Below are 26,291 nucleotides of genomic sequence, written 5' to 3'. Positions count from 1 at the left end.
GATCAATTGCAGCACAAGTTCGACAATGTGTCGCGGGAGGTGTTTGGGAAATGTACGTCATGCAGATGGCTACCCCTCCGACGTTGGCTCGGGATACTGACATTGATGTTGGATAGTGGACGATATGGCCAGACGGCTTGATGAACTGGAGGCTTCGTTGAGTATTGCGGGCGACACGGCAACGGCAACGGTGCCGGGGACGGCGGCGGCGGCGTCTCCAACGAAATGATCGTCGACACGTACACATCACGTTCTTATCGCGTCTCGGATTTCGAAGCTGGTTATGGAGTTTTTGTTGGTTAGATATTGTCAAGCGTTGCATAATTTACGATATACGCATGGAAGCGGAACCATGTTGTGCTTCTTTCTCGTGTACTGGGAGATACCCTGCGGCAGCCATCGAGGGATATGGTTCGGTTCAGTTCATTTCAATATATTCAAGTTTCTCATTGCTTGTCTTCAGGCCGTGTTTATACAATCTCATGGGCATAGACTCCGACCAGTAGCTCAAAATCTAAACATCGTACATTCAAGTGATAAAGTCCGTCAATGGTGACTGACAAACAGCTAGATCATAACCAGAACCATACAATCAATGAAATCCCAGCCGAGAAGTCTACAACTCATCCTTGGCATCGATCTGCTCCTCGCCGACAAACTTGCGCAGGATGTTGCTGCGGGAAACAAGGTCATCAATCTTCTCGGGAGCAGAGCCGCCCTTCTTCAAGATCTTCTTAACACGAGCCAGCTCCTTGGTGGCATACTCCTCGTTCTGGCTGAGTTTATCGGCAACCTTGACATAGTACTGAGCGTACTTATCCTGGAGGCCCTTGGCAGCCTTCTTGACATCCGCAACCAGGGACTTGGCGTTGCGCGAAGTGACGTACTTGGCGACCAGCTCGTCGAGGGCAGCGACTGTGCCGGCCTTGGTGTTGAGACCTCCACCGACGGCACGGTTGGTACCGGTCTTGGAGTTCAAGAATTCGATGAAGGCCTCCTCGGAACGAGCGCCGGAGTAAGCCTCGGGCTCAGTGGACCCCTTGGGAAAGAACTTGATCGTAGGGTATCCGGTGACGCCCTGCTCTTTGGCGGTGGCCTTGGAGCTCTCGGCCTCGGCGTCCACCTTGGCGATCACGACGTTGGGTTCGAGGACAAAGTCCAGGGCGAGGGTCTCCCAGACAGGAGCGAGGGTCTTGCAGTCTGTGATTCACAGGATCATATTAGTATGGTCATGGTGGAAAGCGCACGCCCTAGAACCCAGGGGGCCAGAAAGCTTTTAAGAAAGAAGCAACTCACGTCCACACCAAGGTGCAGTGAAAGCAACCAGCACATCCTTGTCACCGCCAATGGTAGTCTTGAAAGAAGCATCGGTCAACATCTCGACCTTGCTGGGCTCCTTCTTAGGACCACGGGGCTTGATGCCCGTCTTCTCCGTAATGAACGCAGACAGACTCTCCAGATCCCGACCACCCTTGTAGTCCTCGGGCTTGTCGCTCTTTCCATCGAACCACTTCAGCGTCGGGAACCCCTGGATACCAAACTTCTTTCCAAGATCTCTGTGCTCGTCCGCATCCACCTTTCCGACGGTCACCTTGTCCTCGGCATGGGCGAAGACCTGCGCGAGCTCCTCGTAGACGGGGGCGAGGTTCTTGCAGTGGCCGCACCAAGGGGCAAAGAATTCGACCAGAGCGGGTTTTCCGGACTTGAGGACGACCGAGTCGAAGTTTGAGGGGATCAGATCAATGACGGCGGAGGCGGCGCTGGTAATGCCGATGAGCAGCGCGAGGCAGCTCACGAGCAGGAAGCTCAAACGAGCCATGGTGGCTTTTGTGATATGTAAAGAGCCGGGGTCAGGTATTTAAAAAGCACGAGGTGTGGAGGAATTCGTTAAAGTCGAGCTGTATCCGTGGCCTCCGGATTAAATTGTCTTTTTGAGGAGTGAGAGAGGATAAGTTGCCATCCGTCTTAGAAGGCGGACTCTTAAGGAAGCTCCGCATTAATCACCATAGATCAACATGGATTTATCAGCGGCCTCAGAAGAGGACACTTGGTATTTATGCTACGAAGGATTTACAAAACCACAATTCTGTACAACCATGCAAATCATCTTGTTGCTCATTCTCTCTCGATGCATTTGTATCTGTAAGAAACTATTATGGTCACGATAGCTTCGCTGGTGGTGACCCCCTAGTCCATTGCTACTGATACAGCTTGCTGAACGGTCCGAATCATCGGAACGGGATTTCGCCACTGCCAAAAACCCGGTTCATGTTCGCACGTTTGATTCCATGAGGAGGTTGTATTTTGTACTAGTGCATCTTGTTTTCGACCGAGCATAACTCCGTATGATCATCGTCGCTCAGCCAACCAGTTATTGGCGTCCTTCCACTGTTGGGCATCCTTGAAATCCCTGCCAGCGTTCTGCGTACCCTTGTAAACCTGATAAAGAAAATGCGATGTCAGCCACAGGTAGCATAGTATGTCGCATCTGTTTCACTTACCGCATCCCAGAGTTTGAATGCCTTGTCAAGATTGCCCGCAAAGCTGTCACTATGTTGGAACCATTCTTTACCCTTAGACTTCACCTCGGCCCGTGCCTCTGGCGAAGTCGGGTCTGCCTGTAGGGGCAAATCATCAAGATAGGTGCGGACGGCAATGCCGAGGCCGCAATCGTTGTCATCAATAAATGGCAGCCTAGCCAATGTCAACGCCATGACTTTCAGTACGCGAAACGCAGGACTTACTTGAGACTCAATTCACTCCAGTCATTCCGATCCCGAACAGCATCTCCACTGAGGAGAAGGCCAGTCAAGACGACTTCGATCAGATCCCTCAGTGTAGACCGGACTTCGGAGATCAATGAGCGATAGCAGAGTAATTGTCTGCTCAGCGGTCCTGAATATCCAATGTTCTTGTGTTGCAATTTGGCAATACAAGCAACGCGTGAGATCAAAATATTGAACTTCTTATCCTCATCTGTAGGGTAAGGACAATGTTAGTGTAAGATGATGGCTAGAGGGGACTCGCAGACGACTGATCTTACCCGAGCCTCTCATCGGCCCTCCTGAGACATGAGAAAACCACTGTCTGGAGTTCAGAAGACCAAATCGAGCCATCTCAATAGCAAGGAGTGTAGCCTCTTCCAGATTTCCGGACGGATCGAGCACGGAAAGCGCTTGTTCGAGGCAGACGCCCCACGGAGTAAGCTGGTTCTTCTCATCAATATAGCCGCGCAATTGAAGGAACCGCCAGTAAACGTTGGCGAGAATCTCCTCTTGCGTCGATAAGGGCTTCTGATAGTCAGCAACGTCTACAAACATAGTCAAGTATGACCTAGAGAGACTTACTTGAGAATCTTTTGATGCTGTGAAAGACTTGGAAATGACATCGCCGTCTTTCAAGCTCTGTACAGCAAACTTCAAGGGAGACGTGGTGCTCTGTTTCACAGTTAGACGACTCATCATGCTTTGAGCTCTCTCTCAACTGACCTGCAACTTCTTCAATTCGTCCGGTAATTGATGACTATGGATTTTCCAAGCCTGGATGGTCTCTTTGACGGAAGGAAGGGTCTTCAGATTGATCGATGTATCCGACTTCTCATCGAACCAAGTACGAACATTGATCATTTTGGTCTGGTAGAACCTGTGGAGCGAGTTCGAAAGCAGACATATCGATTGTGTCCTGATAGGGGTGAGTGTAGTGCTCGCCGTCTGACGATATATCTCGGTGTCTTCAACCCCTAATGGTAGGGAAATCTTGACCTCACCAGATGTGAGATTGTTGGGAATTTCAGGACCGAGAACACCCCGCGACAAGTAAAAGTAGAGCTCTTCAGGCAGTCGCTGGCCAATAAGTTCATGCATGTCAGAGGGAGCGTTGTCCGAGTCCATGGGCGCGACTTTGCCGTCTACGTCCATGATGACATGATGCTTGACGGTCATGAATGCACGCTTGTAAAGGTCCGTGTACTGGATATCCTGCATGCGGCGATCCTCCTCAAACTGGGCGCAGAGGGCCAGCGCGTTTCGTCCGGCTTGATTGAATACTGGCAAAGCATCACGAACGGTGACGGCTTTTCCTGGAAATGCTGGGTTTTCGAAGGCCGGGATCGTTCGCAGGAAGGAAGAGCCCAGTAGTAGGCAGAAATCGAGAAACTGGTCACTCGACAGCCGGCCCAATTCCTCTTGACAGGATTGCTTGGTGATCCATAGAAACTGGGAAGGTTCGATATCAATCCGTGTAATCAATTTGTCGACATCGAACAACAGGACTTCGGAGGGCCCAAAAATTGTATCGATCACAGGGTTCGAGCCTTGGGCGAGATAGGAAAGCTATCCAGGACAAACTGTGTCAACGATCACGCGGGTCAATCTCCGCCCACCGCCGTCCTCTTACCTGAGCTGCAGCACTATACGGCGCCACAATGAAATCTACACCGTTCTGGTACAGAATGCGCTGCAAGAATTTGTAGAGAGATCCGGGCCGCGGAGTGCCTGGTGTGGACAGAAATGTTGTCAGTTGATGTTTGCAAAGCAGGCGCGAGCAATAACATGAGATCTATACCGGCACTGCTGAATGCGTCGACAACCTGGTCCGCCTGCTGTTGATCGTAAAGCTCCCAAGCTTGTTCAAAGGCCCGTACCGACTCTGCTTGCGCTTGAGGTCGCTGGTCCTTTTTCCCAAAATCGAGGCCATTGAAAACGAACAGACAGCCCACACCCAATTCCTTGAATATCTGCAATTCCTTCTCGATGTTGCTCTTCAGCGCAAAGGGGAAGCCGCCCAGGGCGACCAGGAGAGGCTCGCGTGTTGAGTGGTGGAGGAGGTGCTGGGAAATATAGTGCGACGCATCGATACCAACGACGGCCCCTTTGAGGGCGGAAAGAGGAAGAGACTGGGTGCGGGCAGCGGCCCATTCACCTAGCGGACGGACTATCAAAGGAGAAATTGATTGTGGTTAGCTTCATAAAGCTAGTAGGCTCATGCATGAGCTTAGAAGGGTCATCTTACTCGGCATGGCGCTCAAGAGCTGGAGCTGGAGCTGGAGCTGTGTGTCACGGGGAAAGAGAGCGGAGCCCAATGCCAGGCATGCAAAGCCCGGAAAGGGGAGAGGGGGAAGAATGGAGGGGATGAGGAATCTTCCCGCACGGAAGAGGGGAGATAAAAAGAGGTAGAAAAGAATCGTTCAAGCGTGAATTGCGGTTGATCTTCCGCGTCGACAGTGTTGCGACAGTCTGGCTGGAACAATGTTGGATGGAATCACGGGGAGCGGAGATCAGTGTCTCCGACTGACACCTGCACCAGCTGCACCGCTGCACCTAGTCATGGCGACCATATCATGTTGATCAAGAATTTCTCTATTAAAGCCGTGAATTAGATCGAATTTCTGCCTTTACATGTATAAATCCTGAGGTGTGAGGCCTATGTGGTCAACTGGTGAGCTACAGAGAAACTGAGTTTCTGTGTAGTATATAATTTGGCAAGCTATAAGAGTATGACTGAAGGAGAGGGAAAATGCGCATCCACCACGCTTAGGGATTATCCATCTAAAACCCATGTGCTTTGAGTGTCCCAGCAGACCATAACTCGTAAATGAATCCATTTCTCGAGGACTTTACTCCAGATCGCCTCAACTACCAGTTTCACTGCCTAGTGACCACTGTGTCAGGCGTTGACCACGAGACAGGCAGTATATACACACTGGATTAGCTCTGCAGTACTCCAACGTAGTTCCCGCAGAGGGGTACAAGTCTTGCATGTTCCAATCTATCGCGATAAGAGCAGGACAGACAGCATTGCTTCGATTTCGATTCTGGAATCAGATGTCACGTGACGCCTGCGGTCTTCGGTGGAAACTGGAAAGACTGAAATCCCCTAGAATGCCCGGTCTCATCGGCAGATAGATCGTTCTCACGACTCACGAGTCACGACAGCCTTCATTGTGGAGACACTCTGGTGTTTGGAAATGGGGAATCTGCAACCGAAGTATCGGGTGTTGTTCGTTGGCGGGTCAAGGAGTCCACCAGACCAGACGATGTACTAAGTACTAACAAATTGCATATTCTGGCAGCCTGGCAGCTGCATGCACTCCGTGGTTGATATTATTATCTGTACTCTGACTGAAGAAATCAGAAATTGTTTGATCAGTCATTGAAATGGCAGATAAGACGACCGAGATATGTGTATGTCTTGGTGGCCGACACCAGTCACGCCACAAACCAAAGTCAACCAGTTTCCCTGAGGCATGAATTAGATTCGCCACCAGCTCATCCTATAGTTATAGTAGTTGGCGAAAAGGTCCATGGGACATGGAACCGAGTACCGATTGTGTGCACTGAATGTCTGAGTTTCTGATAGTAATACTTTGAAGAATAATGACTGGCAGCAAAAGCATCGCATCGCTCCGACCCGAGAGCGAGATAAGCCCGATGGAGATGGAGATGGAGATAAAACAACAGCTCGTCTATCTCGGTTAATTTTCTATAGGAACTGCTCCGAAGGCAGTGATTCATCGCTCCCTTCTTTCCCACATTTTCTCTCCATCGTTTTACTTGACACTTCTCCATTGATTCTCATATTTTTTTCTAGCTTACCTTCACATTCAATACACTTCACAATGGAGGATACTGCCGTAGTGGGACCCCCCATCGAACTCCCCATCATCGATGTCTCCAACCCCGATGACCCCAACGTGGGTAAGGCCATGCTTGACGCAGCTGCCAAGTATGGCTTCCTGTATATTGACAGCAAGGGCACCGATTTCGCCGCCGATGATGTGAAGAGAGCTTTTGAACTCGTGTGTAGATACCTTCATCTCAACTGTTTATACCATGGCTAACTATAGTCTCTCAAGTCCAAAAAGTTCTTTGCCTCCCCTGTCGAGGAGAAGTCTACTTGCCGCATCACCCCTAACGTTCGTCTTGCTCTGAACTCCTACTATGATGTTCAATGGACTCATTCTTATCTTGTAGAACCGTGGCTGGTCGGGCATGCACACTGAGACTCTCGACCCGGAACATCAGAGAGTACAGTACCCCCCTGCTTGTATATACTCCAGAAAGAGATCAGAAGACTGACATACACGCCTCATTGCGTGTGTTCTACAGACAGGCGATTTCAAAGAGTAAGTGCATTCATCCCTGACAGCCAATCTTCGCTACCCAAGACTAACACATACGTCCCAGAGCCATGAACTTCGGCGAGTTCAAGGATGGCAAGGCACAGCAACCTCTGCCTCCCTCGCTGGCCCCGCATGAAGACGAGATTGGCCACTTCGCTGCTCTCTGCAACAAGACCTGCAACCGGGTCCTGAAGCTGCTGGCCCTCGGACTCCAAGTACGACCCCTCCACCCCTCTTCCACGTCCAACTACCAACCAGCGAGCCCTTCCCCTCCCCCGCTCTAGATCTCCGACGACTTCTTCACCTCTCGGCACAACCCCCAGTACGGCCCCACCGGCCGCATCCTGCGATACCTCTACTACCCCTCCATCTCCTCGCCCGCCACCTCCTCCTACCAGCATGACGTCGACGTGCGCGCCGGCGCACACTCCGACTACGGCAGCATCACCCTCCTCTTCCAGCGCCCCGGCCAGCCAGGTCTCGAAATCCGCACCCCAGACGGCTCCTGGGCGCCCGTGCCTGTGCAGCCGCACCAACTCAACACCGAACCCACTGCCGACTCCGGCTCCTCCTACCCCTTCCCACCCATTCTCGTCAACATCGGCGATCTCCTCAGCTACTGGACCGACGGCCTGCTCAAGTCGACCATCCACCGCGTCGTCTTCCCGCTTGCCGAGCAGCGCTGCGAGAACCCTCAGGACCGCTACAGCATCGCCTACTTCTGCCACCCGCTCGATTCCACCGAGCTGGTGCCCGTGCCTAGCGACGCAGTCGCCGCGTACCGCGAGCACTGTAAGGCCAACGGCATCGTCAACGAGCAGGTTGGCTTTGGTGGTGGCGCCGGCAACATGGCACCGGGGAAGCGGGCGATGACGGCGTATGAGCATCTGGAGTCGAGATTGGCTGCTACCTACGGGTTCAAGAAGGAATGAGCGCGCTTTCCAGCGCAATGATGGCGCGAAGTGGTAGCTCAGATTGAGATAGTGTTCCTATGGAAGTCTCTGTTATAGCGTTTACTCCCCATGAGTCGTTCAAGTGTGCACCCTATATTACACAGGATCGAAATATACCATGGCACATGCTGTGGTCTAGTTGTGAAGAGTCGCTGCCATCTTTTGTTGCAAAAAATGAGGATTACGGATCCTATCTGCTCGGGTAGCCCTCAACGCAATAGACAAAACGCATTGCCCTCCAATGGGGTATAATGGTTGGAGTGAATACTAAGAGAACGATGATGTAGTATGCTATTGGAGGCCAAATGCCAAAGAGAACGGCCACCGGAACGGCCACCAAGACGGCCGTGCGTCGAGGCGGATGGTATTCAACTTAACGACAAAGGGAAATCGTGATGGCAAGCAGAATTCAGCATCTGGGAATTAAAGAGACATGGAGCGGGAAAAGAATAAGAAAACGGGTAAAGTAAAATGAACTTTGGCAAAAATTGAAGTGCGAAAAGACAAATATGCATATTCATAAACGCTAAAGGTATTCCATGTAGAAAAGGCCAGGTGCCCAACAGTAATGAAACAAAACCAAAATAAAAAAAATGCGTGGGTCAAGATGGTAAGGAGAAAAGAACTGTTGCAAATGGAGCATAGACGACATACAAAAGGTATCTTGAAGATGGAAAGCAACGCCGCCAAGTTCTGGAATGCCATGCACGGGTGAATAGAACCTCGAGGAAATATGTGAGAAAAACGACAGATGTGACGCTATGCAAGCCTGGATGTACTCTTGAATAGTAATGATTCCGTCCGTTCCTTTTATGGCGTGCTGTGGCACCAATGGCGATGGTAGACCCATGCTGCCTTCTGGCAATCCTTGCTACAGTACTTGGTGCGACGACAGCGGCGGCACTTGGCGAACTGACGCGCAGTCTCCTCCCATTTCCCGCACTTGTAGTACGCACACTGCCGGATACCACCTCTCGCCTCATCCTTGCGGCAAAGGTTTCTCATGACCACGCAGGCCCAGTATTGCATATCCTTGGAGTGATGCCGAACGGTGAACTTCTCGACCAGAGGGAAGATATTGACGTCGTCGGGGAGCAGATACTCATCTTCTTCCTCCGCAGGTTCGATAGGTGACGTTCCTTCTTCCAACATTTGAAGTTCACGGTCGATCTTGAGCTTGGGCACAAAATGGGAGTTTTGGAAGTAGGACCGCAGGTTGCAGTACTTGGAGACATAGGCGAGCAGCTGCAGCGACATCAGAACGTCCTCGTCGCGAGGCATCGTTGTCAGGACACCTTGAGCCGCGGCAGTGGATCGGTCGCGGAAGTATAGAGAGTAAGGGCTGGGAACAAGAGCAGGAGAGGTAGCGGTATCGGCCGCCTGGGCTGGGGACAAGCCGAGGGCCGCGTTATTTTGCGCATTGTCAGTATTGATCATACTGCCGTCCACGGTGGAACGGTGGGTAATGTTGAAGGTTTCAGCTTCCTGCCCTTCGGATGGATCTGTTACTGTGAGATCGTGGGATTCGGAGACACCACCGATAATCGCCTCTCTGTTGCCAACATCATCGATGTCCATCCTGTTTTGTAGTCCAACAATGGGCTCAGCGGTCTCCGCAGGGGTAGATTCGTCTTCCATCGTGGAACTTTCACCATTGCCATCGTCAGATTCGCCAGAGGCCGACAGCTGCTGTCTGAGAGAGGGACGATGTCTTGCATGTGTAGCCTGTGCAATGCTGCGAGGCTGTACAGGGGCGTTGGGAGTAGTGGGAGAATCAGGCTGGGAAGTCAACCCGGTGTGTAAAGCAGGGAGCATGCTTGGCAACCGTTCGTTGTCACGCACAGGGCGCAGACCAAAGCCATCGGCGGTGTCCATAGGAGGTAGCGCAGTAGCCAACGGCTGCATCGTTCTGTGACGGTGACTAGGATGCGCGTAGCGGGTATCATTTGTTCTATGGTTGTGGACGTCCTGTCCAAATGTGCTTCTTTCGGGAGGAGAGGTCATGGGCACACGAGGTGGAGAGGTGACATCTATGAAAAGAGGTTGAGGGGGGATCTCGATGCTGGGGGGAGGAGCCTGGCGACGAGAGGTGCGATTTTCTGAGGCCGATGACTGCTCCAGGAAAGCTGGACGTCCTGAAGAGTCACTCGGTGCTGGCACGGATTTGGGATGATGTCTGGAGGATTGCTTATGAGACTCAGAGTCGGCTCGCGCTCGTGCCTTGTCGACCACCTTGATGTAATTATCCAAGATGGTCGCGATCACGGGCACCATATCTGCCTCCACGACCCTTGTCCGCACACTCTCCGAGCCCCTCACTCCGATATTGACAACACACTGGAAGGCGAGACTCCATTTCCACATCTCCATGAGATCCCCACTCCGGCCCTCTTTGAGGATGCACACGAGTCTTTCGATGCCACCATCGACGGTGAGGATATCACGAATGCGGGCAGAGGAGGTTGTCAGGTAGGCGAGATGGTTGAGGGAGTTGATAAGGGGTAGAGTCGATGTACAGTCGAGAGCACGCCGGTCATAGAGGGTGGTCGTGATATTGACGGAGGCCTTGTTGACATTGGGAATGCTGAAATTCACCTCCCGCATGATGAAGCGAGAGAGCCCAAGATATTGGTTGTTAGATAGTCGTTGGTAGATGGGCCCAAATGATGAGACTTCTTCGTTGGGTCGATGGGAGGGTCGCCGGTTTGATTTAAGCCCCTAAACCGGAAGATGCAGTTTTGGGACAAAGGTGAGATGACCGGAGAAGGGAACCTCGGTGACCGAGAAACAGAAGGGGTGGTCCTAGAGTGCTGATGACGATATCATACAGTACAATGTAAGGATGCAAAAAATCAAAGATGCCCCAGAGATCAGTTGATTGAGTTTGAGATGGAAGAAGATGCTGCTGGAAAGAGATGGGGAGAGCGACTGTGAAGGGGAGTTTTGACCGAGCCAAGACAAGACCGTCCGTCAGAGCCTGATGGGTGGCCGCTGGCAGCCACGAGATGAGATGAGATGATTCACAAGGGACTGAACTGCAAACACAAAAGTTCCAAGGGGGAGGGTGTGTTTTTAAAAAAGAAAGACCAAATGAATTACAGGTAATGAAAAAAAAAAAAAAAAAGACCAAAACGAGCCAATATGTATAACCCGAAAAAGAATTAACGACGAAAAAAACCCAAGGAAGATTGATGGAGGGTTTTTGATAGATATGGAGAGAGAGTAGTAGTAATAATAATAGTAGTTAGTAAGAGAGAGAGGGAGAGGGGGGGCAAAAAAGGCGAAAGAGGAGAAAGCGAAATTGACTGACTGAAGATTAATGAATGAAAGCCGAGTCGGCAAAAGCAAAGCGGAGTTGGACACCGAGAGATTTCCAGCAGGTCTACTACTAATCTACGGAGTACTATAGAATAATATCGATACTAATCTAGGTATGTTCTAGAATTTTTTCCATTGCATTGATTATTAGGAGGATATCAGGTAATTATTGACTGGCTAGTTCCATCTCTCTGGCGATTTCAAATCACTGTTTTTCTCCTTTTTTTGCGCAAAAGTGAGTTTGATCTGTCACTTCTACAGAGTTGATGAATGCCATTGTTATTATTGTTATGACGATGGTAACTTTCACGCCACCCTTTTGCCTCTCTCCCTCTCTCTCACTCTCTTTGCTTGAGCCACCACCACCATTACCACCATTACCTAACTAACTACCTATAGGGAAAAAATCACTCAACTAGGATGACACTGACAGTCAACCATGAACCCTTCCATTTCCGGGAATCAGTCATGTCTCAAGGAGGTCCTTGATCCTTGACCCATCGTTCGATGCCATCTATACCCTCGTCAACTGGAAGATCATGAGGGAAATTACTCCATATATCCAATATCCCATCTCATCTCAGCCATCGTGATTCATCTCGGAGTATATTCAAGCGGCATCATCGTTGCTGATACTCTATCCTCTTTCAAATCACGAGCTATGATCCTCAGGTTTTGTAATTATGAGGGGTTTAGTTCAGTTACCATGATGATGTTCCACATGATCGCTTCGTCGGAGTCAGATCATACCCTGTACCAGAACGGGTGAAATGCCTGTAGGTCTGGCCACTGAGGTACTCGCATGATATTGAGAAACAGCTTCATCGCACACTATGCAGCTTTTTACTGTGTCCTCGTACCTATCGTCAGTCAGATTACCTCAAACCACAGCAGCCCTGTCATCTTGGGAAGAGGTAAGAAAGAATGGAATACTTGCGCTCAACATAAAGATAATTGTGACTGAGGAAGCGATGACCCGTGAATCTTGATGTAGAATCTGGTCACGATGAACCCAAGCAAACATTGGTAAGTACTTCATGTATGGCCTGAGGGCTGCTCAGGTTGACGCTATAAACTGTCTACATATGTATCTGAGTAGATCTCTAACCTCCTTGGAAATACACACGATTCAGGTATTCCTGATGGAAAGGTGTTTGATCGTTTCATGCTCGTCATAATTTAGCCGCACAGACAAGAGCCATGTCTGGCAGGGTTATATTTAGAAGTATGCCCATGTTCGGGCGCGAACTACTTCAGCTGACAGGGATCCCATTAGCCGCCCATCAACAATAAGCGTCCGAGTCCAGATCTCCGAGGGTTCTTTAAGAACAAGATGGTGTGGATTATACGGAGTATGCTGAGAAGTCTATTTATACTCCACTGTTTTTTTGAAGCAGTGCTGTCATTTGTTCTCAGTCCGGAGTGGCTTTTTTTTTTTTGAAACCCGTATCTACCTGGTGTTCGTTCATTGTATATGTCGCTAGATTGGATTATAATGACTATGCCCCCAAACCAAAGAGAATGGAAGCTTTTAAACCCTTATGACTCCCCTGGAACCGTGTAAGCTCATTGGAAAAGGCTATTTATATAATAATGACTGCGTTGCTGTTGACCACCGAGAAGCGCTGATTTGCGAACAAAAGGTGGAATGCTCTGTTAACTTGTTCTCACAGGGAGAACCCAAGATAGTGACACAGTGCTAGTCTTCGGGCTTCTCGGACCCTAGCTGCTACTTTTTGGACGGCGGGTGAGCCAACATAAATCTCAGCTGAGCCCTGAACCATTGAGTGAGCGGCTCATATCGACACAGGCATCTCACAAACCCTGCAGTATGACTGACTTGAAGACCACTTAGAGATCTGAGAGTAGACAATACTCGCTTAGTGTGGGCCAGATCTGGTCTGTCGAGGTATTCAAGGATGCTCAAACAGAGTAATATAGCATTACTCCATCAGTCATGCAGCTGCCTGTCAATAATGCGATAGATACTACTCCGTAGGTAGTACTGTAGTACGAATGGAGGTGCAGAAAAGCCGAGCACGTCAGGTCAATCATGGGATCCTGGAGACCTGGACCCATTTAGAGACCTTAATGCACGCCACAAGCTCAGACCACGGCGTGGGAGCGATTGTTATGATATATGCGCCAACAATTTAGCAATGAACAATAGCCTTGAAGGGTAGACTATAGTCTTGTACCGTTGTACGTCGACTAGTAGCATACCATATTGCCAAGGGTTATCTACTAGTTACTAGATACCAGCTACCTTCAAGCGCAACAGCCACTAGTTAGCAGAGAGTAGAGAGTAGATATGTCCTTAAATTTACTCAGTAGTGGACTCCAATGGAGTAGTCAGGAATGTTGTCAATTGGTGCCTTAGTTACTGCCTTGGTGATCACCACAGCAGTGAGTGGGGTTCCCGTCTGCTGTCTGCCACTTAGGAGTTGCAAGTGCCAAGTGGATCAAAATTGAGATGCAAATGGAATGGTTTCCCGCTCAGTCAAGATCAATCCAAACCAGAGCACCGAGTTCACTGCACTTGAATGACTTGCAAGGAATCATCAACCAACGTGGAGTGTACGTTGGATGGTCCAAGTCGTGTTTGAATAAGCAGAGGTAGATCGTAGACACGGCTGTGTCGAAATCTTCGAAGGAGAGATTGCTCGCTCAATCTGTCGGAGAAGACGAAAAGGGCCCACTATGGAGTGCTTCTGGTGTCCACTAAGTAACCCGCTTCTGATCGAGATTCTTGCAAGACAGTCTGTCATCTGCAGGAATTCAGGGGTTGATGACCTGAAGATACATAATTCTCCGAAGAAGGAAGATACCGCATAGCTAGCGGGTGGCCATGACATGATGATGCTCAAAGGCGCTGAAGTTAACAACAACGAGAACTCCTATAAAATGTCCACTGCTACGAGTCTCCATCATTAATATCACGAAGATCATCTCATATTTTACGAATTCACTGTATCCACTATAAAAGACCTTATTCTACCCCTAACGCAGGATTTAATTACTCAGTAGTGACTATCTACCAAGTTCAATTCTCACCATGCCCGATGAGTATGAACTTGTATCCATTGTTATCCATATTCAAGGCTATCTATATTGACAAAAAGACCCGTGCTTAATTTTTTGGTATCCTCGTAAGTACTAGATAGTGTCGGTAAGCGATGATCACAGGATCTCTGGGTCCCTCAATTAGTCGATCACTTTATGACAGGAGCCGGGCAGAATCGAAGTACTGGGAGTTCAGCACCAGAAATGGCCTATCTTGCAATATCTCTTCATATGTAACTCCTTGCGTCAATTATGGGTAAAAAGCTCCGTGGTTTGCATGTTGACACTTCTACTGGCTAGAGAACGCCTCTGCCTTGATCATGGCTGCATCCACGATACATTTAAGCTCATGATCACTCTGATTGGGGTGAACCGGGCGTTCAGCCCCTGATCGAACTTGGGATATACAGATAGGATCGGATGGTGGTTGCCTGACCACTATCTGAACAACTAGTTACTGATGGGAAGTGTCGAAAGGTGTTTTCTGAAGCTACCTACATATGATCGCATTCATGATGTGGATAAGTCATCATTAGTCAGGACATAGGTAGGTAAAGTTATGAATCATGAATGTCTACTCCTTTATTCTGGTCTACTATCGATGCATGGCGTACTTTTTGTCCGTCATAATCTACTCGGTACCTGTCAGGCTCATCTTAATCAAGTATCGACTACTCTGTACAGTTTGAGTGGTGCTAGAACCAACTGAGTAAGGTAGATAGGCTGGAAGCCTGGAACTCACAGCTAAGACTTCGAAATTCGAACTCGATGGTGAGAATGGCCACAGTTTCTGACCCAAAGCCCACGCACGATTGTATCCTTTCCCATTGTTACTTCAGTTGGGGAGGCTGACCAGACTTACATAATACGCTACTGGCTATCTCAAAGTTGTGTAGCCTTTCCGATGAGGCTTGCTTCAAGCCCAGCTGATGAGCTGCCTGTCAGATAGATCAGTCCCCTTGCTACGGCTGATGAGAAAATCGTGGGTTCAATCTGACTGTAGTCTGTACGGTACCAGCCAGCTATCTGGAGTACAAGGGGTTGAATTGCGGGTTTGTAGAGAGATGTATGGACTATGGAATAGTCGCAGTTGGTAGTCCCGGTACGCAGATTAATAATGAATTGTTATTCCCCTTTACTATATCGGAAGATTATTAGATTATTAGAGTATGGTTGCTGCCACTACTGGGACCATCACTTGTCATCTGGACTTCTTCTGGTCCATGTACGGACTATGTATGTACAGAGTATGTAGAATTGTACCTTAGATAGATGAAATCAATAGCAGGCAGAGAAAGTAAACCTCTTGACTTCGTCCACCTCTATTTCTCCCTCGCGGATCGTCTGCTGGGACTCTGAATAAATCCGTGCCCCATCAACGACGGAGCAGGTACCAATCAACCACTATGCTAACTAACTAATTTAATATCAATACTATTTCATTATTATTATTATTGTTATTATCATTATTATTATTATTATATTATTACCCCTGCTCGTTTTCTCAAGCTCGAACCATAACTGCCCCGGGTCGAACCTTCCTCTTCCTCTTCTTCTTCTTCTTTTCATTTTTACCTAGTCATTGTTCTTCTTCTTCTCCTTCCTCCTCTTCTTCCTCGCTCGGTCGCTTCCGCCGTAACTCGCTCCACCACCCAATCAACCCCCCTCCTTCTCGTCCTCCCGAGTTCACCTCACCTCACCCGACCTCACCTCAACTCAACTCAACTCAATTCCAAGTCTCACCTCACACCTTAAACTAACCCTACTTCTCCCTCGCTTTCTTTACTGCTCTGTTTCCTCCCACCGCCGCCTTTGCCGTCCACCACCGCCCTCCACCTCTCTCTCTCCCCACCCCCCAAATATCCTCTCTTCTTCCGGTCAATCCCCGTTCCCCCTGGGAATAGCACGACACACACCGTTTTCCGTCAAATCCCCATTTCAACCACACTCACCCTCTCGCCCTCCTAATCTTCCAATTGACAACCTCCCTTTTCAGGGATTCCCCTTTCGGTCGAAATGGCAGCCGATATGAGCGGCGAGCAGATGCAGGCCAAGATTACCGCGGCCAGGCGCGAAGCTGAAGGTCTCAAGGACAAAATCAAACGCAGAAAGGACGAGCTGGCAGATACAACCCGTACGGACCCTTTCACATCATAATTCCGCGACTTTTTCACCCTCTCTCTATCTTTTTACCTGGCGTTGTAACTCCTTGTTTACTGTTGTTGCTTTCGCGGGATTCTCCTATTATATATATATATATATATTTTTTTGTCTTTCTAAAAAATGTCTCGGTTACTGACCTGCCCCCTTCTGCTTCTCAACAGTTCGTCAAGTCGCGCAGAACCAGACCGACACCCTTCCTCGTATCGGTATGAAGCCTCGGCGAACGCTCAAAGGCCACCTTGCTAAGATCTACGCCATGCACTGGTCGACCGACCGTCGTCATCTCGTCTCTGCCTCGCAAGACGGCAAGCTGATCATCTGGGACGCCTACACTACGAACAAGGTCCATGCAATTCCTCTGAGATCGTCGTGGGTGATGACCTGCGCTTATGCTCCCAGCGGGAATTACGTTGCTTGTGGTGGTCTTGACAACATCTGTTCCATCTACAATCTCTCGTCCCGCGAGGGCCCGACCCGCGTCGCGCGCGAACTCTCGGGGCACTCGGGCTACCTCTCATGCTGCCGTTTCATCAACGATCGTCGTATCATCACCTCGTCCGGTGATATGACTTGCATGCTGTGGGATATCGAGTCGGGATCCAAGGTGACTGAATTCGCGGATCATCTGGGAGACGTCATGTCGATCAGCATCAATCCTACCAACCAGAACATCTTCGTTTCCGGTGCTTGCGATGCCTTCGCCAAACTCTGGGATATCCGTACCGGAAAGGCCGTTCAGACCTTCGCTGGACATGAGTCCGACATCAACGCGATCCAGTTCTTCCCCGACGGAAATGCTTTCGGAACCGGTTCCGATGACACCTCCTGCCGTCTCTTCGACATCCGCGCGGACCGGGAGTTGAACATCTACCAGGTGAGCCTGCTTTGCTACCGTAACCTTTGACATGTACAAGGTTTCATTGACTTACCACCAATTTAACAGAGCGATCAAATTCTGTGCGGTATCACGTCTGTCGCGTTCTCCGTCTCCGGTCGACTATTGTTTGCCGGCTATGATGATTTTGAGTGCAAGGTTTGTCCATGGAGCGTCCGGGTTTTTGCAAACGAAGCGGCTGGTTAACGTTTTGTTCTTCATAGGTCTGGGACGTCCTTCGTGGTGATAAGGTTGGCTCCTTGAGCGGCCACGAGAACCGTGTTAGCTGCCTGGGAGTCAGCAACGATGGCATCAGTTTGTGTACTGGATCCTGGGATTCTCTCGTAAGTTACCTTGCAAAAATCAAGGATACCCTCCTTCTGTTCCCAGCAGTCACTGATATATCTGTCTGCCATATAGCTCAAGGTTTGGGCCTGGTAAACGGTCTATATCTACCAAGCAAAGATACCCTGTCTCAATCTTTTGCGATTCCTTTATTCGACTTCCTGTTCCATTCTTTCCCTGCAACAATAGGTTGGATGCCCGCCGTTGTACGATATTTCGCATTTCCCCGAAGAGCAATGTCCGCCATTTAATCTTCTACCATCTGGAACCACAAAAAAAGAAGTGCACGAGAAGGAGGACGAGCAGGCCGTTGGGGTCGGAGCTCAGGGTGGATGAATACAACGCGGAGACTCGACACCCCTGCGATGCTGACTATGGAAACAACTTAATGATATTGAAATCAAGCATATCTGGGGGACGACTAACATAAGGCTCACGTGGTGTGCGCGCTCAGATGCTGTCTTTGCTTTTTTACCTTTTTCTTTTCTTTTTTTTTTTGATGATGACCTTGATCCATGGGACCCTTGGGTGACTGTCTGGGGATTCCTCTTACTACCCGATCCTATACCTTTGCCCCTTTTTTGCCTCATACCTCACTTTTGTTCTATATGCTCATTTTCTTCTTCTTGTCCCACGGGGCATCTTTTTTTTTTGCCTTTTTTTCTATTCTTATTACCCCTTCCCCATATTTCTTCTCTTATTCTGGAAGACTCATTTTTGGATGTTTCTTTTTGCGTGTTTTTCTTTTGTGAACAGCCTCTCTTGCGGATTGACATTTGGCATGTACTCATCTTGTGGCTGATGGATCGGGAGGAAATGTTTTTTCTTTTCTTTTTTTCGGATAGGGCCATGACGTTTTTCTTTTGTTTGACCTGTGACTAATGCTGTTTCTATTGTTTTTTTTTTTTTTTCTGATCCCCGTTTGCCTTTTTAATTTTAATTAATCTGACTCTCTCAAAAATCTATTTATTGCCTTGCCGTTTCAGGTCTCCTGCAGATGATGTTGTTTCTTCCCAGCTGGGTGTCCATCCAACAATCACGTTTCTTGTTGTTTACTGCCTTCAGTGAGGTATGATTGTTTCGCTGGACTCTGTCAGATGCGGCGAGGCGAATGATCCCCGACATGGCAAATTGCGCAGTTTTGCCGTGGTGCTGATCCCTCTTTGACGGGGGAGGATGGAAAGTGAGTTGTGTTTCGCGTGAGTCTGACGATCTTCCCATATGAATTATCAGAGTCAGGGATCCCCTCGAGCCCGGAAGTCTTGCTGCAAAATAGGCTGGGATTGCAATACAACAGCAGCTGGATAGGCTGGATTGGGTATAATCATACGATCGCAGGGCCTCCCACTGAGCCGCGCCATCCTCTGATATTGGTAAAGTTTCTTTCCGTGGAGGATAGCTGGCTGGTTTAAGGATGGCGGTTAATCGGTGAGGACACATGCTCGAGTCATGAAGTATGGCATCCAAGTAGCAGCAGCTGGGCGAAACACTTCTTCGTGTTGATCGGGCGTCACCTCATGTGGATCTCACCAACTATAGAGTGCACTGTTTGTTGTCAATGTAGGAAGTGCGTTTATTCGCTCCAATCCAGAGAATTGCGGTTGGTGTTGGGAGTTGGGGATCAGACAGCAGCACGATTAGTCGTGGCATCTGAAACTGGCAAACAGCAAACAATCTGATCCCACGTGGCCTGGGATGATTGCCAATTTGCAAAGTTGTATCAAACAATCGAGACCAATATGAGACGGGGGGGAGAGTATTATTTTTGAGAACTTTGTGATGTACCTTTCCCTTTATTTTTATCCTCTTCAGTAGTAGTTCATGTGATACAGCTGGTCTCTAGTGCATACTGACTAGTCTACAGAGTAGCTACTGTATATATATCTACAAGTTGAGACATCAGATAGATGTATCGAATATTCTTCGCCTCTTCTAGTGGCCGACTGTTGAGAGAGAGCCTGAGGCGATCTTCAATATCTGAAACATTCGATGTTGTCGCTAATCGCTATAAATACTGTCCTGTGATTCGGAGCGAAGCCATGCAAGGCAGGCAGAGTGGCAGACACTAGACTTGAAACCGCCTAGGATGGTCGAGTACCTAACTACCTAGTGTTGAGAACTTGAGTGTTGACTGCTTCCGCCAACACGCTAAGCCCAGTTCGGTGGTAGTCGCGGGGGTGAAAGGGTAAGAGTTGGGATAGCCGAAGAGTACACAGTAAGAGAAGAAGGCGCGATGCAACAAGCAGGAAGGTTAATAACTACCGAAGACATCAGCCCATGATTGGGGAAGGAGGAACTCTGTACTCTGTAGTAGTATATAATATATTGTGTACTCCGTACTGCTCTTTCTTCTTTCAACCCATCAGCATCAGGTCCCTGAATAATCCTTTTTTTTTTTTTTAATTTTTTTTTTAAATTCCCTTGAATATTTATAGGTTGACTGCTCTTCCCATCCATTACCGCTTGGGGCAAGTGATCAGCAGCGGCGGTCTGGAGATCCCATCCCCATTCAGGCATCCAGGAATCCATCAAATCGCTGGTTCAGGGGGGGCAAAAAAAAAAAAAAAAAAAAGATCGGAACCCTTAACCCATACAGACACATTACACATTACACTGTCGCCCTGAAACCAACATCGTCATCCTTCTTTGCCTTTCTTGGCATATTCGGGCTATCCGTTTGGACACTTGGTTGTCATTCTCCTTGTCCTTGTTCTGACCGCTCGGTGTTTTATCGATCTCCCTCTTTTCTCTCGAATCAAAACTCGAGACGGTGATTCGAAACGAACTTGGCTAAGGAAAACTCCCTAGACTAGTTGAATCAAGGCAAGCAAGGCAATCCAGACAAAGAAGAACCAGCAGGGATTCCAATCCGCGCTTCCCCCGGTTTTGCAGTCTTGCATCCCCCCAATTCGGAGACACGAGCATCATCATCCAGCATCGTCGATAATCCTTAAAGGTCGGCCTCGACCCCCTGCCACGTTTTCTGAACCTTTTTTTTTTTTTTTTTCTCTCTCTTTTCTTTTTTTTCTTTCAATATGTCTGCTCAAGACGAATTCAACCGTCTCGTCGCCAGCAATCAGGACAAATTTTCCAGTCATCCTGAAGACCGCCATACTTCGGACCGTGACTCCCACTCGGCCTCAGACGACGACGACGACAACGACCACGATCACGCTCACCATTCCGATTCTGAAGACTTCGACCCCACCATGGGTACCCGCACAGCTACATACAAGGTCCCCCGGACCGTCTACGACGCAAACACCGGGCCCAAGGGTGTCATTGCCGATGCGCAGGCCTTTGAGCGCGCGCGCAAACGGTCTTTCCGCCGGACCCTGCTCGGTGCGGCCGGGATCGACTACGGGCATCACCCCAAGTCGGTGACAGATGATGCGACCCTGCTGCAGCACTCGTCACCCACGGATGGGTCGGCGAGCGAGGAGGACGAGGAGCAGTTCATGCGCGAGTGGCGGAAGTCGCGCATGCAGGAACTGCAGAGTCGGAACCTGCGCCGCGTTAGTCCCCGGGGGAAGATGTATGGGTCTGTTGAGACCGTGGATGCGGTGGGGTACTTGGATGCCATCGAGAAGGTTGCCTCGGACACGGTCGTGGTGGTGTGTGTGTTTGATCCGGAGGTACGTTGGAGACCGCTCTTTGTCTCTTTTTATTTGTTACCAAGCATGGAGCTGACCTGCCCCAGTCGAAAGTGAGTTCCCTCGTGGAAGACTGCCTCGACACCATTGCGCGCCGGCAGCCAACCGTCCACTTCATCAAGCTGGATCACGAAATCGCCGAAATGGACCACATTGAGGCCCCCGCGCTGCTCGTCTACAGAGGCGGTGACGTATTCGCGACTATCGTCGAGATCATGAAACAGATCCCCAAGGGCCGCAGTCTTAGCGCTGATAGTCTGGAAGATCTTCTCAAGTCGTATGTTGACCCCGTTCCTCCTTCCTGCCTAGGTTCTCTTCGCTGACTCTACCATAGCTACCGAGTTCTATAGGCTCGAAGAAAACCACACCAACACCTCGACACCCTTTCATTCCTGTTTCATTTCCGATGAAACCACATCTCTTATAGACTGAGCACAGCGGGCGCATTAGGTTGCTTTTCATTTGTTTTTATCTTCTCTACTCTTTGATACATTTCCCCCCCACGCTTTCGGATATCCATCACGCCTATGGTTTGCTCTGTTTTTTTTTTGGCGACGCATTTCATATCCGGCAATGCTGAATCTGTCTTATCAATTTCTCTTCTTCCATCTGAAATCCTGCTCATTTGTCTCAAACTCGTCTGCATGGAACATGAGATATCCAATACGCTTTTCCTTTCTATTGTCCCTCTTTTTTTCTTTCTTCTTTATATGGAGAACGGTGTTCAAGTGTAACAGGCAGGTTTTATCATCTCGGCTGGTTTCTGTTTGGGACACGCCCATTTTATTGCTGGATCGTATTTCTTTGTTGTTTCATTAGCCACTAGGATCATTATAAGGATCATCCGCTTCCCTCATCCCTGCTTGTTTGGTCTTTCCAGTCCACAGCTCGAAATATATGAACCTCGTCAAACCGGAATACAAGAACGGAGGGGAGAGTAGATGGACAAGTAAAACATGATTCGAAGATTTTCAAAAAAGGAGATGCGATGGGTGAAAAAGGTGTAGGAAAGCAAATGAGAAAAAAGGGATGGGAAAGGAAAAAAAAAAAAAAAGGACGCCGAAAAACAGAATCGAATTACAGGGCGCCCTTCTCTTGTGTGAAGTCCCACAGCATCTTGATCAGATTGTCGGGGAGGGTATACAAATCGACGTGGAATTCGCCCTCTGCAGGAACCTTGTTAGTCAATCCCCTTTAACAATAGGTAGGGATGCCATGGGATATCATACGCTCGACATCATTCTTGGTATACGAGTCCGGCGCCTTGTGATCATGCACCATCTGCACGACCTGCAAGAGGTCGTCTTCCCCGAGTCTTTGGAGGCCATCGGCCAGCTTGTCCATGTCGACCTATTCCGTAAAAAAATACAGATGTTAGACGAGCCGCGCGCTGCGTTCCTGCGTTCAAGCAGGTCGAGAAAAAAAAAAAAAAAAAGAACAAAAAAGGAATTGGGGGAAAGATTGCAAAACGCACGTTCTTCTCCGCCCGCTTCTTCTTCTTCGAGCTCTCCTCGCCGGCGGCGGCGCGTTTCGACTTCACCCCGTTCTCGTCCCCGGGTACCGGACCCGACTCGCGGAGGAGGGCCAGGAGCGCGGGCTTGGGGTTTTTGAATGTCTGGGAATTCGGGCAAGAATAAATATGTCAGAAAACCTGGACTGGACGGGCCTGTACTGAGTAAAACAAAGGTAAGAAGAAAGGCCAAACTCACGATAACGTGCTTGGACTCGTAGCGCGGCTGCGCAAAGTTCAGGTCGTGTGTCACGAAGTGCTCCTTGTCGGCGGCGGTCATGCCGATCTGCAGGTCGAATTCACCCCATCCTTCCTCTGAGATTCGGAATGGAGGGTTCTTGAATGCTGCGGTACCGTGTGCGTATTAGCCTTTTCTTCTCTACTCTTCTCTTCTCCTTCACCCCGCGTAGGAAACATGGCGTCTAGCGTCTCCCGGAGAAGAAATCGCAGCAGCCCCCCCCAAAAAAAGGAAGCGTAGGAGGACGTACTCTGGATAGCACGATCCCCGAAACTCGGATGCAGCGTGTATGTCACCTTGTCGAAGACAGTCGCCGGCACCTGCTCCCCATGCTCGTTGACGAGGTAGATCTCAATGGACCACGATCGGAGGGGGAACCCCTCCACGCCGGAGTCTTTGTTTCTGCAGGATCGATCGCGAGTAATGTCAGCCGGAGCTCGTTGGCCTGATGAGCCCTTAATATAGCATCATCTTCGAAGGTTCTTTTTCATGGTATGATGTAACCCTCCACCACCCATCCATGCGGCAGATGTCTGTGACTAACGCGCGCGCGCTCTCCCGGCCTGAAAGGCGAAGAGAAAAACAAGTATAGAAACACCGTAGAAGGGCGACGCAGCGGTAGGCCCGGCAGGAATGAGGACTGGAGGTTTCGAATAAGGGATGGGGAAAAGCTAGGGAACGTACACGACGTGCTGCTCTGTCACCAGCCTGACTGTTCTCTTAACCTGTGATGCGCGACAGCAGTCAGCATGCGATCGAGCCCTGAACCGGTTCGTGCGTCAAGCACGCGGGAGAGAAATAACGCGAATGAATAAAATAAATACAGGGAAAAAGGCTAGCCCCCAATAAATCGGCTCAATCAGACAAAAAGCACAAGGGGTGGGGGGAAGGACTCACATCAGGCATCTTGCCGGCCAGCTCTTGCGAAGCGAGAAACCGAGAATTTTGTGGAACGGGACAGGGGAAAGGAAAGGAAAGGAAGAAACGAGGGACACTGGGTCTCTAGGAATGGGTGAGAAACCGGGATTCTCCAACGGCGAGTATTTTGAATCAGTAGACAAAGGGACTTTATCGGGCTCAAGGGTCGCGCGAATCAAAGGTGAAGCGAGGTTGGATGTTTAGCGCCAAGCCTGCGGAGAAATCAGAAATTGGGGCCTGCGATGGAAGTTGGCAGAGATCCCTACCTTTAGTGGTGAGTCTGAATTAAGCTTTGATCCCTTTCAGACGTCAATCAATTTCTGGTTTGAGATGAATATAGAGTGAGAGGTGCGCGGAATGGTTCTGCGACTCTTCCGTTGAGGCTGCCAAGTGAGCGAAGGTGAACGCCTCAGGCAGAGACCGATGAGTCGAGGCTCAGCACTTCTGAGCATTGACAATCGTCTCATCTGTCAATCTCCGAGTGAGCATATGCTTGGTTTTTGGACTTCAAGACGACTTTGTCGATTCGTAATGATGCCAACAGTGCTTGCATACTCTTTGGAATATTCGCGACGGCATTGATTCGGGATACTGAGGCATCTTGAACGGCCAGTCTACAGACAAGAACGTTGCGGAGAACATTACAAACGAATAAATGACAAAAGGTCTAGCATCTAAGAACATTTCGTACATTGACGTGGGGATGTGTATTCATGCATATATTCGAGGGGATAGTATGTCTATCTACCACCAGATTCGTCCGAACGTCTAAGGCGATCAACATGACCTGCCAAACGCCATAGACGTGGAGGATCTGAGACGCGGTTGACTTATGATCTCATTGTCACCAGCGAACAGATTTGTGCTCTTGCTCAAAGGGAAAAAGGGTGGGGAATAGGTGAGGACTTGACAAGAGGCTGTGCGGTGGGGGGGAGGGGATGGGGGAGAATCGATTGGAGTGATAGTGATATTCAGAAGAAGACGTGAAAGTCAAAGGCTCATTGAAAAACGATGGCGATGGGCACCGTGATATCAGATATAGACCAGCAATTGTTTCTCTACTGGATGAGCTTCTCATTCTCCTGCTGAGCCTTCTCGAAAGCTTCCTTGAAGAGGTTGGCATCTAGAAAATGAAAGTTAGTAAGTAAATTCATTTCCAGCCATTTTCACTTCATCAACTTACTTTCGCTGTTGGCGAAACGAATGGCCAGAGTCTGAGCCTCAGGCTCACCCTCACTGACGTCCGCGGCAACACTCCAGACCCAGCTGCGGTCACTGCCGACATTGGGCTTGAGCTTCATGTCAGGAACAACTGTAAAGCGGGTCAGTTCCATTCGATTTTCGTCCGATCGATGACAAACGTACCGTAGTGGTTCGCGCAGACCTTGAGGGTCTTATCTCTGCGCATCACGAGACGGGTCTTCTGGTTCTCCTTGTGCTTCAGCAGTCTAACGTCGCCGGTACCACGCTCCTTCCACTCCTTGCTCTCGGGGTCGAATCGGAACAGCTTGGCGCGCATCTTAAAGGCCTGCTCCTCAAGCTCCTCGTTGGTCTTGGTCTCAACCTTCTCCGTCAAGCGGATGACAGGCTCAAAGTGAACATCGGGGGACTCGGGCGCCTCGTCCTAAAACATCAGAATATTCGTCAGTAATGAACCCTGAAAAAGCAACACTATAGCCCGATCCTAGACTCTATCCCGCGGTGTAAAGAGAAAAAAAAAAAAAAGAAGCGATATCAGAAAAAACCATCGCCCCTATCAGGGATATATGTTCGGTGAGAATACCGACGCATACCTAACATAGGAGGGGAATAAAAAAGTCGACTAACCTCATCTTCGCCCTTCTGGGCCTTAGAAGAACCAGAGGGCTCGTTCTGAGCATCCTCCGCCTCCTCCTGCTTCTCCTTCTTGGGCCCACCACCGAACATGGAGAAAACGCTGTCGGTTGTCTTGGTAGCAGCGTCCTTGACAGTGTCGACGGCAGCCTCCGTCGTAGACTTCTCGCTCTCGGGCTTTGACTCTGCGGTGTTGGCGGCGGGGGTGGTCTCTTCAGGCTTCTGAGCCTCAGTAGCGCTGGTGGCGGGGTCGGCCTTGGGTTCAGCGACGTCAGACATGTTGGCGAGAGGTATGGGTTCTGC

The 26,291-nt window shown here is 49.5% G+C and overlaps 9 protein-coding genes across 9 annotated transcripts, besides 9 other annotated features; 3 read left to right on the top strand and 6 right to left on the bottom strand.

The window, feature by feature from the left end:
- Window positions 1-176: 176 nt before the first annotated feature.
- Window positions 177-214: a microsatellite.
- A 402-nt stretch (window positions 215-616) lies between these two features.
- ACLA_015280 (protein disulfide isomerase family protein) lies at window positions 617-1,819 on the bottom strand (the record flags this gene model as incomplete). The annotated part of the gene is made up of 2 exons (XM_001274515.1): window positions 617-1,200; window positions 1,297-1,819. 2 exons carry the CDS (start codon window positions 1,817-1,819, stop codon window positions 617-619), a joined length of 1,107 nt encoding a protein of 368 aa, XP_001274516.1.
- Window positions 1,820-2,349: 530 nt separating this feature from the next.
- On the bottom strand, window positions 2,350-5,017 carry ACLA_015270 (MKT1 family protein; the record flags this gene model as incomplete). Its single annotated transcript, XM_001274514.1, has 9 exons — window positions 2,350-2,439; window positions 2,502-2,694; window positions 2,745-2,976; window positions 3,044-3,293; window positions 3,348-3,437; window positions 3,489-4,331; window positions 4,396-4,493; window positions 4,564-4,932; window positions 5,011-5,017. The coding sequence occupies 9 exons, from the start codon at window positions 5,015-5,017 to the stop codon at window positions 2,350-2,352; spliced, it is 2,172 nt and encodes a 723-aa protein (XP_001274515.1).
- A 1,599-nt stretch (window positions 5,018-6,616) lies between these two features.
- Window positions 6,617-8,052, top strand: ACLA_015260 (putative oxidoreductase, 2OG-Fe(II) oxygenase family; the record flags this gene model as incomplete). The annotated part of the gene is made up of 6 exons (XM_001274513.1): window positions 6,617-6,796; window positions 6,854-6,913; window positions 6,972-7,025; window positions 7,107-7,123; window positions 7,185-7,335; window positions 7,405-8,052. 6 exons carry the CDS (start codon window positions 6,617-6,619, stop codon window positions 8,050-8,052), a joined length of 1,110 nt encoding a protein of 369 aa, XP_001274514.1.
- Window positions 8,053-8,883: 831 nt separating this feature from the next.
- samB (MYND-type zinc finger protein MUB1) lies at window positions 8,884-10,677 on the bottom strand (the record flags this gene model as incomplete). The annotated part of the gene is made up of 1 exon (XM_001274512.1): window positions 8,884-10,677. One exon carries the CDS (start codon window positions 10,675-10,677, stop codon window positions 8,884-8,886), a length of 1,794 nt encoding a protein of 597 aa, XP_001274513.1.
- Window positions 10,678-15,876: 5,199 nt separating this feature from the next.
- Window positions 15,877-15,943: a microsatellite.
- Window positions 15,897-15,943: a microsatellite.
- A 197-nt stretch (window positions 15,944-16,140) lies between these two features.
- Window positions 16,141-16,183: a microsatellite.
- Window positions 16,184-16,470: 287 nt separating this feature from the next.
- Window positions 16,471-18,087, top strand: ACLA_015240 (WD40 repeat domain-containing protein; the record flags this gene model as incomplete). Its single annotated transcript, XM_001274511.1, has 4 exons — window positions 16,471-16,588; window positions 16,779-17,491; window positions 17,561-17,650; window positions 17,716-18,087. The coding sequence occupies 4 exons, from the start codon at window positions 16,471-16,473 to the stop codon at window positions 18,085-18,087; spliced, it is 1,293 nt and encodes a 430-aa protein (XP_001274512.1).
- Window positions 18,088-18,929: 842 nt separating this feature from the next.
- Window positions 18,930-19,276, bottom strand: ACLA_015230 (uncharacterized protein; the record flags this gene model as incomplete). The annotated part of the gene is made up of 2 exons (XM_001274510.1): window positions 18,930-19,113; window positions 19,167-19,276. The coding sequence occupies 2 exons, from the start codon at window positions 19,274-19,276 to the stop codon at window positions 18,930-18,932; spliced, it is 294 nt and encodes a 97-aa protein (XP_001274511.1).
- A 1,112-nt stretch (window positions 19,277-20,388) lies between these two features.
- Window positions 20,389-20,408: a microsatellite.
- Window positions 20,409-20,826: 418 nt separating this feature from the next.
- Window positions 20,827-20,867: a microsatellite.
- A 4-nt stretch (window positions 20,868-20,871) lies between these two features.
- Window positions 20,872-21,812, top strand: ACLA_015220 (phosducin family protein; the record flags this gene model as incomplete). Its single annotated transcript, XM_001274509.1, has 2 exons — window positions 20,872-21,471; window positions 21,537-21,812. 2 exons carry the CDS (start codon window positions 20,872-20,874, stop codon window positions 21,810-21,812), a joined length of 876 nt encoding a protein of 291 aa, XP_001274510.1.
- Window positions 20,980-21,005: a microsatellite.
- Window positions 21,813-22,566: 754 nt separating the features above from the next.
- ACLA_015210 (putative transcription initiation factor subunit (TAF30)) lies at window positions 22,567-24,143 on the bottom strand (the record flags this gene model as incomplete). The annotated part of the gene is made up of 7 exons (XM_001274508.1): window positions 22,567-22,655; window positions 22,719-22,839; window positions 22,964-23,104; window positions 23,199-23,344; window positions 23,488-23,639; window positions 23,922-23,962; window positions 24,135-24,143. 7 exons carry the CDS (start codon window positions 24,141-24,143, stop codon window positions 22,567-22,569), a joined length of 699 nt encoding a protein of 232 aa, XP_001274509.1.
- Window positions 22,908-22,934: a microsatellite.
- Window positions 23,369-23,394: a microsatellite.
- A 1,070-nt stretch (window positions 24,144-25,213) lies between the features above and the next one.
- On the bottom strand, window positions 25,214-26,267 carry ACLA_015200 (Ran GTPase-binding protein YRB1; the record flags this gene model as incomplete). The annotated part of the gene is made up of 4 exons (XM_001274507.1): window positions 25,214-25,278; window positions 25,339-25,467; window positions 25,521-25,779; window positions 25,983-26,267. 4 exons carry the CDS (start codon window positions 26,265-26,267, stop codon window positions 25,214-25,216), a joined length of 738 nt encoding a protein of 245 aa, XP_001274508.1.
- Window positions 26,268-26,291: the final 24 nt, after the last annotated feature.

This window comes from Aspergillus clavatus, genomic scaffold, assembly GCF_000002715.2.
Source record: "Aspergillus clavatus NRRL 1 1099423829795 genomic scaffold, whole genome shotgun sequence".
NCBI classification, from domain to species: Eukaryota; Fungi; Ascomycota; class Eurotiomycetes; order Eurotiales; family Aspergillaceae; genus Aspergillus; species Aspergillus clavatus.
This window is presented reverse-complemented; position numbering and strand designations above follow the sequence as displayed.